Below are 11,787 nucleotides of genomic sequence, written 5' to 3'. Positions count from 1 at the left end.
AAAGGATGCGGAAGTGTTTCTTTTGCAGTGTCTAATGGGTAGTATATTCTAATTTTTAAAAACTGATGTCTGTTAAGACCCAACATTAAAAATATGAAAATGTGTCCTAAAAAGATGAACCTTTCTCATTCTGAATGCTGTAGGTCGTGAGCTAGTCCTCTCGACTATGTTTTCCTGAGCAAGTTTCTAAATGACAAACGATGATGACTTTCTCGGGCCCTTTCATTACTGTGCGAACTGAAGCCATCTACACTCACTAAGTGTGCTCACCACACTAACATCATTTATTATTCTCCTGTTTTCATCATAAATTTGCTATTCCAGGAAACTTTTCTGGGTACTAGAAAGTTGTAAATATCTTTCTTATTTATTCTTGCAAATTCCTCAAAGATCTAAGCACTAAAGAACCATTTAATCCCAAGACTTCTTGAACCCTGCCCACAAAACCCTAACTTTGTTATATCCACCAGTCCTAAACTGTAACCCATTGTTTACCCAATCCTAACCAATGCCCTGCTTTAAAGACCGGACTTAAACTGGACTTCAAAATCTCAACCCACAGTGCAACCTGGCTGTTCCCTCTCTGAGACACTAACACAATTATGTCAAGTTGTTTTCCATTATCTCATTGAGCAACAAATGTGATTTTGCCTTAGTAACAGGTGGTTTTAAAGGCATTTGGGGTGCCAACATTTGGCATTTCTGGAGGCCTCACTGGGAAGAACATACTCAACTCTGAAATGGGTGTCCTCCAGAGGTCCCCCCACCCTTCTCTGCAGGGCCTCTCTGACCTCAGAGGTGGAGAAAGTAGATCTTGGATTTTTTTTTTTTTTTTTTGCAGTTTTGGGCGGGTAGGGGCTGGGTTTGAACCCACCACCTCAGGCATATCTTTCTTTCTTTCTTTCTTTTTTTTCTTTCAGCCTCTCAAGCCCTGCGTATATTTTGTGCCTACGAGTGAAGAAAGTGAAGAAACCTTTTCTAGAAATCCCTTTGATTATCTGATCAGATGTTTAAGAGTTTTTGTGCTTGGTGGAAATCTTCCCAATTACTGGTGACACTACAATTTGTCTCTTTCCTTGCGTTCTCTTCCTTGGTTCTCAAGAAAGAGAACAGGGACCTCTGAGTCCTATTTCTTAGGCTGGCCCTGGGGACTAAGAAGTTCCCAAGCTTTTGTTTCAAGAATAGTGAGGGGGGTTCTGAATAAACAGTGTCACAAAAACGTCCTCTCTGGGAACTACGCGAGACCCCAAGCAGCCAGCCCCCTCTCACCCTCACCGCGCACCCACAACTGGGAGGTGGCGGAGGAGGGAAGGTTTGGGCGGGAAGAGCTCTCGGGCGGGAAGAGCGCTCCGGATTGGCCGTCCCGGAAGCGGGAGATCCAAAGCCTCGGCCCCGCCGCTGCTTTCCCGCCGTGCGCGCTCACTCGGGGCTCTCTCCGCGGCCACACCAGCTGTGTCTCTGCTGGGCTCTGGGTACTTTGCTTCCTCTAATACGAACCGGATCTGATTGGGGCTCTCAGTTCGTGCCCCCGTGCTGGCGGTGAGTGAGGCGGGGGACCCCGGGGAGGTGAGCCAGGCGGGGGACCCCGGGGAGGTGAGCCAGGCTGGGGACCCCGGGGAGGTGAGCCAGGCGGGGGACCCCGGGGAGGTGAGCCAGGCTGGGGACCCCGGGGAGGTGAGCCAGGCGGGGGACCCCGGGGAGGTGAGCCAGGCTGGGGACCCCGGGGAGGTGAGCCAGGCTGGGGACCCCGGGGAGGTGAGCCAGGCGGGGGACCCCGGGGAGGTGAGTACCCCGGGGGATGGGGCGGGGCCAGGTGCGGACGCTGGTGCGGACCCTAACCCTGAAGGGAAGGGCCGGGCCTCCATCTCGGGGCCAGGAGGACACAGGTTTTACTTCAGTGTCTGCTTCACGTCCTACTGTGTGCTCCAGGCATCTGGACGGTGGGCTTACCCGAGGTTAAAGGTCAGCCTTGATCCGGGGCTCTAGAAAGCAGAGAAGAAGGCAGAGGGAATAGAGGGAGGGGCAGAGGGAGAGAGGCAGAGAGGAGGAAGAAGAGAAAGGTTGGAAAAGACAGAAATTCCAAAGGGGAGCTGTCGCTGGCGGGAGTTGGGATCCTGCACAGGCTGCATTGCTTTATCCCTTTACTGTAGAAAGTCGGGGTAAGAAGAACGTGACTTTCACCTATAAAACAAAGGTGGGATTAGGATAGCTAAGGGCACTTTATATCTTATCACAACAAGGTTCTGTCTGGATACCTGAAACCATTTGTGAAGGGGAAAAATCAGGGGTATTTTCTTAACCTCTTGCTCCTTTCCACTGTGATTGCTCAGCACCTGCCAGTAGACTACAAAATACATGTTTCTTTCTGCCACATTATTTCCCTTTTTATCTTGTGTTTGTTGGTCACTGCTAAAGCATCTGTATCCTCTCTGAAACTCCACTAGATGAGTCATCATAAACAAACACAGGGAAACCCCTAATTTTCTTAGTTGTTGGGCAGTTGTTGCCTTCAAGGATCTTACAGCATAGCTCAGTTCCTCAGTGATGTATCTATTTTTGTTTCCCCAGGTTCTCAGCTGTTTAAAAGGTGTCCCTGTGGTAAGTGTACTGATATTGATAAATATCTCCAGCTTGAAATTTATTGGGCGACCTATTACTTGCCAAGCACTGCCTCAAAGGCTCTGCATGCATTGTACTTTTTAATCTTCACAGTAACGGAGGTTGATTCTAATACTGCCTCCTTTTGTTGTGAGAAAAATGAGGCAAAAGGTAATTAATTAATAAGCCCAAGGTTATGTAGCCAGTAAGTTATGAGTTCATTTTACACTCAGATGGTCTGTAAATACTAACACTGATATAGCACTTTGATATTCATTATCTTATTTAGAAGCATTGCCTCGTTTTACAAACAAGAAATTAAGGCTCAGAGGGTCACAGATTTCGTCAGTAGCTCATTACCAGCATGTGAGAAAGCCAGGTCCACAGGTTCCAGAGTGGAATTGTTAAGAGAATAAATATAGTCTTTAGATAACTTCCACTTGCAAGAGATTCAGGGGATAGATCATAAGTTAAACAGCATGTGAGGAAGCGACCCAGGAGGTGAGTATCCTAGAGAAACAGCTTCTCAGTGCTCCTCAACCAGCCAATTCTTCTAGAATAAAAGAGCCTTAAGAGACATCAGTAGAGGCACCTTGTGTACCTCAACTGGACCTTGGTGTGTGAATAAATTAGTATTGTGATTCTATAACAAAAAGTACTTAATTTGTACAGATGGAAAGTGACCTTAAGGAAAAGTTTAAGCTGTCTGTTCAAGTTCTTTATCTTGTGGGACAATAATCTCACATTTAAATGTGACAATAATACCTACCTTATAGGGTTGTACAGATTACATCAGGTAGTTTATGAAAAGTGGAACAGGGCAGAGTTCATCATACACCTCCTGCATTCACTCAGTGAATGTTTCTCCATAAATGCATCTGTACTGAGGGCCTGCCACACGCCAGATGTTTTAGGTACTGAGGCACTAAAGTACCTAAAGCAGCCGTTCTCAACCTGTGGGTCCTGAACCCTTTGGGAGTCAAATGACCCTTTCACGGGGCTCACCTAAGACCATCCTGCATATCAGATATTTACATTATGATTCCTAACAGTAGCAAAATTATAGTTATGAAGTAGCAATGAGAATAATTTTATGGTTGGGGTTGACCACAACATGAGGAACTGTATTATGGGTCACAGCATTAGGAAGGTTGAGAACCACTGACCTAAAGCCACAGGCTGCTGCCCCCACCAGTATGGCTCTTTCTGGTGGTCTTTATCACTATCGGGGATGTCACCATTTTATTTAAATTGTTTGCTGTCTTCTAAGGAGACATCAGAGGAAAGAGAGGAAAAAATATCTCTCTAAATGAAAAAAGTGAAACTAAGTTTTCTTGCTATCAACCTTGGGCAAACATTTCACATTTCTTTTTGAAATCTCATTCCAAATTTGTTGTGTCATCTCTTCCTATGCAGTTCTTCCCTCTCCCAATTTCCTGTCATTTTCCCATCCCTTGCCATTTCCCTCTTCAGCGGCGACGGTAGTAGAACACCTCCCAACTGCGGACTCTTCTCTGGGGTACTGTACTCACATTTGGATTCTAGCTGTGCCATGTAGCTCTGGCCTGGGGCAGACCACCTGCCTTCTCTAACCTACACTTTTCCCAGCTGCAAAATGCACACATACCTACATTCCTTGGAATCTGTGGGATTGGCGATTAAAGGTAATTTTTGTTAAGTGTTCATCGGGGATTGCCTGACAAGTAGTTTTGTGTACAAGAGAGTTTTTATCATTGGGGTGATTAGAGTTGATGCATAATCCCCTTGCTAACTTAACATCTGCAGAGAGAGTGAGGCTGGAGCTCAAGGGAAAAGGTGGGACATGAGACTCCTGTTGATCTTTTTCCTCTCTACAATTAATGATAGCCATGAAGAAACTGCTATAACTTGAAATTTTTTGCAATTAGAGTCTCGGCCGAGCCATCGCTTCCTCTTCAAGCCATCATGAGTAGCAAGAAGCGCAGATCAAAGATCTTGGTTGATGCAAAGAAGAACAAGAAAATCCAGGACTATTTTTCTCAGGTATGTCTGTACATTCTATTTATGGACTACAGTTGTTCTTCAGTGTTCATGGGGGATTAGTCCCAGGACCTCCCTCAGATACAAAAATCCTTGAATGTTTAAGTCCTTTATATAAAACGGCTTTGTATTTGTGTATAACCTGCGCACCTCCTACTGTATACTTTGAATCATCTCTGGATTTCCTAAGGCACCTAAGACACGAGGTAAACTGTTGTGTGAATAGTTATACTGGTATAATGTTAAGGAATAAAGACCAAAACCAGAAGCCTGTACATGTGTAGTACAGATGCAATCTGACATTTTCTCCCAAATATTTTTGATCAGCTGTTGGTTGAATCTACAGATGGGAAACTTGCAGATACAGAGTACTGATTTTATACTGATATTAGCCTTAGCCATCTTTGGCATTAGGTTGTATAGTTCTTCCTGCCAACAAATTACTTCATTGTGTTGGGAGTCTTGAATAAGTTAAAATCTTTCTCATCTATTTTATCCTTTCTATTCTTGAGGATGGCTGTGTGGGAAGAGAATTGTAATACAAATTTCAGTCATATCAAGGTAGACATTAATAAAAAGCTATTGTAATATTTCTTAAATAACAATAAAAAATCAAATATATTACACAAAATGATGAAATAAAAGCAAAATTAAAACTATTTTGTAGCATGAAAAATATACCATTCCAATGTAGCTAATATATTCAATCATAATAATAACGCACATTTGAATAATGCTTTACCCTATATAAAATGCATTCTATATATTTATTCATACCATAACCTAGTTAGGAAGGCAGGGAAGATTTAATTATCCTCAATTTATTTATGAGAAGGAAAGAAGAATGAATTGATGCTTAAAGAAGGAGTAAAGTGAAAACTTAGATGTAAGTTTATTGACAAGTTGTTGGGCCTTTTTCTACTAATTGGGCTCTGTATCATATCAAATCATAGTGTTTTTTTTCTGAGTCTACAATGCTCCTTGAATTTATCAAGTAGAATGGTAAGCATTTGAGCATGTGACTTAAAATTCTTCAACTTTTCTTTTTTTTTGAGATGTGGTCTCTCTCTGTTGCCCAAGCTAGAGTGCAACATAGCTTACTGCAACATCAAACAACTGGGCTCAAGCAAACCTCCTGCCTCAGCCTTCTGAATACCTGAGACTAAAGGCATGCACCACCATTGCTGGCTATTTTTTATTTTTCTATTGTTTATAGAAACAAGGTCTTGCTCTTCTTGCTCAGGCTGGTCTCAAACTCCTGGCCTCTCAAAATACTAGGATTACAGACTTGAGGCACTGCACCTGGCCCTTCACCTTGTTTTCTTTTGTCCTGGTTCTAGAAAACTAGAACATCCAAGTATTTAGTGTAGCTCTCTAGATTTTCTTTGTCCCACTCAATGACAGAGTGAATAAATAACTATATACTGATACTATCCCTCCCCCTTTTCAAAAGTGTCTCTATCTGCCCAGGAATCATTTTAATATACTGGAAGTCTATTGTAGTGCTCTCATAGGGTGCAGGACAAGGATGATAGCATTAGACTGAAAGGATGTTCTTTGAAAGCTTGTATGTATGCCCAGAGTAAATTTATATTACCTTAGGTCTTTTTGTTTATTTACTTTTTTATCTGAATATTAGTATTGATACAAAGAAGGAAAACAAAATTAGCCTATCATTGTGCTACACTTGTCACATATTGTCACACAATGATGTTCCACTTAATCTTTATGACATCCTGGCATTGTTATCCCCATTACCATAAAGGGCATATCCCCATTACCATTGCTGACATATGAAACCTGTAGCTATTGATACCCATGCTATGATGAATATGACTTGAGAAAAATGTATCTTTTAGACATAGGAATCATATGCCCTAATTTTTCATTGAGTTTCTATTTGATTAATCGTTCCTATTTAATTATTCCCCCCACTGGTAGTTCTTAATATAATGCCCTGTTCGAGCCTGGCCCTGGCCAAATTGCAACAAAAAAATAGCTGGGCATTGTGGTGGGCACCTGTAGTCCCAGATACTTGGAAGGCTGAGGCAAGAGAATCGCCTAAGCCCAGGAGTTGGAGATTGCTGTGAGCTGCCTGACCCCATGGCACTCTACAGAGGGCAATAAAGTGAAACTCTGTCTCTAAAAAAAAAAAACAACAATATACACACCAGTCTAAAGGAAAAAACATTAGTCTAGGATTTGGAATTCTAATACTTCATTTTCTGGTTATTATGTGGCCCTAAAAAGGCACCTACAAGGAAAAGTTTCTGTGACTCAGTTTCTCCATTAAAAAAAACAATAACCCATATCCCCCTCCCCCCATTTCATAGAATTTCAGTATTAATTCATGTCACAGAAGAAATAATTTGAGTTCTTTGCATAATTTATGCTGGGTGAATCAAAGTACTTATTATTAGAAATAAGTATACTATTATAACCAAATGAGTAGTTAAATAATGATGGCTTTTGAAAAAAGCCTCCAATATTTTTTTCCTCCAATATTTTTATTATGTCCAAGCTTTTACAATTTTCACATACATTTTATTAGTTTATGTCTGAAATAAGATTTTTGGAAATCTCAGGAAATATTTTATTCTTAATTCCAAAGTTGGTTTGAACCAATTCTTCTTTGTCTTTCTAATTGCCTTTCAAAAAATTCTTTTATGAGACCTCTAAGGAAATGAGATTTTGGCAATGTTTTAATTCAAAAAAAGAATGAAAAGCATTTAATGCCTGATAAATCATGGTAATTCATTCTTGCTGACTTCACTGTTTCAAGAACAAATACTTTGGTATGATTCATCCTTATGCTCAGAAAAAGTCAAAATTATATAGCTGAAAATAGTAAAAAAGACCTGAAATGACACTACTGCAGTTAGACAGCGATAGTAGAGATCTCTGTTTTTGATACCTTTGGGGGAAAAGTTGTGCCTCTGTTCTCATATTTCTCAGAAAAAAATGCACCAGATAAAGTATCAAGAGCTTATCTGACTGATGTGAAAGAAAGCTCAGCTTTTATTTTGGATCCCAAGTCAAACACTGATTAATTGTACTCACTTTGATTGGTTCTGAGTTTCCCTCAGAAACTTTATGAATTGCATACTGAAAAAAGAAACAAAAGACTAGAGTTTCATTTAGAGCTTTAAAATATCTAACATTGCTTTTAGGTACCTAAAGAACAGCAGAATAATTCCACTACTTCTCAAATGAAGATGAAATCTACAAGAAGTCCAAGAGCTATAACTAACACCCAACCTCAAAGATTCCATACACCTAAAAAAGATCCAGAAGACCAGACCACGGCCCCAAATAAGATAATTAATGTTACCTTGGATGTAAACCATAGGAAAAACAAAAAAATGAAATATTTGGTTACAGGTAGTGAGAAGGATAGTTTATATATGGCTCTCCATACGCGTAAGGCTATTGAAGAAGCGATAGAAACTCATCAAGGCCAAGAAATGTTAGTATGTGGCAAAGAAGGAATTGAAGGGTTCATAAACCTTGGAATGCCCCTCAGTTGTTTTCCCGAAAGCTGCCACGTGGTAATTACATTTGCACAAAGTAAAAGTAAACAGGAAGAAAGTAATCAGTTATCTGGCCGGCATGACAAGGTATCTACTGACTGTGTCAAATTTTATATTCATGCAATTGGAACTGGAAAGTGGAAAAAAAGGATCGTTAAATGCGGGCAACTTCACAAAGATGGGTACAAGCTCTGTGTGTATGCTTTCAAAGGAGAAACCATCAAGGATGCTCTGTGTAAGGACGGCAGATTTCTTTCCTTTCTGGGGAATGATGACTGGAAACTCATTGAAAAACTGGACACTGTTGTAGAAAGCCATCAGCCAGTTGATGAATTAGAGGGCAAGCTCTTTCAGGTTGAGGTTATTAAAAGAATGGGCCCCAAGAAAGCAGCTGCTGAGAATTCTGAGTCAAAAGAAAGAAGCACCTGTGTGTTGAGAGAATACATTGTGGATCAGTGTCCCAGTTTGAAAAAAGAAAGTGAAAAAATCAGAGAACATTTCAAGAAAAAAATGAAAAAAGAGAAGGGGAAAGCATTATTTGAATTGCATAAAACATCTTTTGGGAAAGTAACAAAAAACTCTATTCTGGTTAAAGTAATGAAACTTCTTTCATGTCTCAGTGATTCAGTTGGGTATATATCCTGGGATAACAATGGAAATAGGGGTTCTGCCACCTGCTTTGTTTTGAAAGGGTTGTTCATTTTAACTTGTCGGCACGTGGTAAGTTACATTGTGGGAGAAGGAATAGAGCTAAGTAGCTGGGCAGCCATAATTGGCCAATGTGTAAGGGTGACATTCGTTTATGAAGAGGACTCAGAGAAAGAAGAGAACTGCTTTTTCATTGAACCCTGGTTTGAGATAAATGATGCAACTCTTGACTATGCTGTCTTGAAGCTGAAGGAAAATGGACGAAAAGTACCTGTGGAACTATATAATGGAATTGCTCGTCTACCCCTTAATGGGTTGGTATATATAATTGGCCATCCACAGGGAGAAAAAAAGTCTACTGATGCTTGTGCTGTGATCCCTCAGGGTGAGCGAGAAGATAAATGTCGGGAACGAGCTGAGGCTAGAGAAACAGAGAATGGTCAGTATGTCCATATGTTTACTCAGAGAAGTTTCCAGGAAATAGTTTACAACCCTGATGTGATTACCTATGACACCAGTTTTTTCTTTGGGGCCTCTGGATCCCCAGTGTTTGATTCGAAGGGGTCATTGGTGGCCATGCATACTGCTGGCTTCTATTATACCTACCAAAATGATACTCGTAATATCATTGAGTTTGGCTCTAGTATGGAATCCATCATCCTTGATATTAAGCAAAGACATAAAACATGGTATGAAGACGTCTTTATAAATCAGCAGGATGTGGAAATGATGAGTGATGAGGACTTGTGAGAATTTGGTCTATGTGTTTTTATTAGGTTTAAGGGAATTGTTATTCCACAAGCATTGATGATAGTTTTCTAAATTCAAAAATGGTCAGTTTCAAATAAAGAGTAATAATAATGAATATTACTGACCCTTTCTTATGTTGCAGGCATTTTCCTAAACACGTTTAGAAATTGTCCTAATATAATGAGGTCACTATAACACCTAAAGTCAGTCAATGTGAATAAGGATAAGGTTAAATAATAGTTTTATGACACTAAAAGTCATGAAACCACTGATATTTTTTCTTCTGTATCATTCCCTAAATTCATTTGCTATGGGGCAGGAGCCAAAACTTGTTCATTTTATTATCCCCAATATCTGACATAGGGAAAGAAGTGCCTGAAAAACTTTGTGGGACAATCAAATTTGGAGCTACCGTAGGAGCTAAATGCTTGATTAGAAATTATCTCAAAATATTTTAGAATTCTCAAAATCTTCATATTACTAAACCTGTCAGAATTATCTGTCCTGAAATTCATGGAGTCATATTCATTCTCTTTATAGTAGGGCCAGGGGAATATCTTAAAGATTGTACTTGACTCCTCAACCTCCTAAATGATTTTTTATTTGTATATATTAGGATTTATTCTTTGTGCTGTAAAATTCTATGAGTTCTATCATACATAATAGTTTCATCACCCTAAAATATCTGTGCTTCACCTACTTAAATCCCTCCCTGAATTTCTAACCCCCTGAGAATCACTGCTCCTTATAGCTTTGCCTCTTTCAGAAACATTATATATTTGGAGTCATATGGTATCTAGCGTTTTCAGACTGGCTTCTTTCACTTAGAAATATGCAGTTAGAGTGCCTCTGTGCCTTTTTGTGGCTTGATAGCTCATATCTTTTTTATATAATATTCCATTGTATAAATGTAACACAATGTGTTTATTCATTCATCTTGTGAATTATAACTACTTGCTTCCAGTATTTGATGATTATGAATAAAGTTGCTATAAACATTTAGTATGTATGAGTTTTTGTACGAACATGAATTTTCAATTCAATTGGGTAAAGAGCATAAGTGATGGATTTATAGTAAAATCGTGTTTAGCTTTGTAAGAATCTGCCATACTGCCTTCCAAAGTGACCCTACCATTTTGCATTCTCACAAGCAATGAATGACTGTCCCCATTTCCACATCCTCAACAGCATTTGGCTCCTTAGTTTTCGTGGGTCTCAGGCATACTGGTAGTGTTGGAATGCTTGGGATTCTTCAGCCGATTCTGAGATTTATTAATGAAATAAGAGTTGGATGATCTAGCATATGTACACATAATTATGGTATCAACCCCTTTCAGTCACAAAAATAGAGCCACTATAAATATTACTGGAATAAGGTATTTAATTAAGAATCGGAGGTTAAATAAATATGAGAGGAGCAGAAAGACTTGCAGTGGATATGTCAGTGCATAACATTGAAAAGAGAAGAGAAGTTGATAAATGATGTGCAACAGTCTGAGAAGATATCATATCTTGTCACCACAATGGTACTAGAGTTATAATTTTCAAGAGGTTGTGAAGTTCCTACATTAGATGCAATGACTACCTTGGTGATGCTACTACCACCAGGGAGTGACCATGACAAAATCCCTGGGACAGATCCTTGCTTTGAACAGTGCCCTGGAAGCTGGGATGTGTATGTGCCTGTCGTTGGTGACAATCACTGGTCACTGTATGGGCCATTGCTGGTTTCAGCATTGTGTGTTCTTGTAACTTGTGTTAATGTAGTGATATCTGGATGCAGAGCTCCACACTCTTCCCACAGGAATATTTTCAGAATCAAACACATAGATTGTGAGGTGAGAAACCAACCAAAGAGGGGAATGTAGGGACAGATAAAAGTATTTGGGTTTCTTTGCTCAAGACCTTGGGTATGAGACAAGATGAAACTGTCTGGGCTCTCTTGTCCATACCCCCAGAGAGGTGTGGGATGGAATAGAAGGCTCCTTGTACTTTTATTGCAGTTTTTTGGCTGGGGCCGGGTTTGAACCCACCACCTCCAGTATATGGAGCTGGCGCCCTACTGCTTGAGCCACAGGTGCCGCCCTAAGGAAACTCTTCTTTAAAACTATGCTTTTAAAGAACCATAATTGTACAGTGATGCTTCTGTTGTAGCTGCTTGGTATGTTGCCACTTTTGTTCACCAGGGTATAAAGGTGGACAGGACCTTCCCCTTGTGTGGACTATGGATGGTGGATGGCAG

The 11,787-nt window shown here is 40.2% G+C and overlaps 1 protein-coding gene across 5 annotated transcripts; it reads left to right on the top strand.

Moving 5' to 3' along the window:
• Nucleotides 1-1,228: 1,228 nt before the first annotated feature.
• On the top strand, nt 1,229-10,545 carry FAM111A (FAM111 trypsin like peptidase A). 5 transcript variants are annotated; one of them, XM_053560089.1, is made up of 4 exons: nt 1,229-1,472; nt 2,569-2,598; nt 4,506-4,620; nt 7,788-10,545. In XM_053560089.1, exons 3-4 carry the CDS (start codon nt 4,543-4,545, stop codon nt 9,543-9,545), a joined length of 1,836 nt encoding a protein of 611 aa, XP_053416064.1. In that variant the 5' UTR covers nt 1,229-1,472; nt 2,569-2,598; nt 4,506-4,542; the 3' UTR covers nt 9,546-10,545. The 5 variants fall into 5 exon arrangements, with proteins under 5 accessions (XP_053416064.1, XP_053416062.1, XP_053416063.1 ...); XM_053560087.1 differs by having other exon boundaries at nt 1,229-1,539; XM_053560088.1 differs by having other exon boundaries at nt 1,229-1,539; nt 4,465-4,620.
• Nucleotides 10,546-11,787: the final 1,242 nt, after the last annotated feature.

Source organism: Nycticebus coucang, chromosome 14 (genome assembly GCF_027406575.1).
Source record: "Nycticebus coucang isolate mNycCou1 chromosome 14, mNycCou1.pri, whole genome shotgun sequence".
Lineage (NCBI taxonomy): Eukaryota > Metazoa > Chordata > Mammalia > Primates > Lorisidae > Nycticebus > Nycticebus coucang.
Note: the sequence above shows the minus strand (reverse complement) of the source record. Positions and strands in the feature narration are given on the sequence as shown.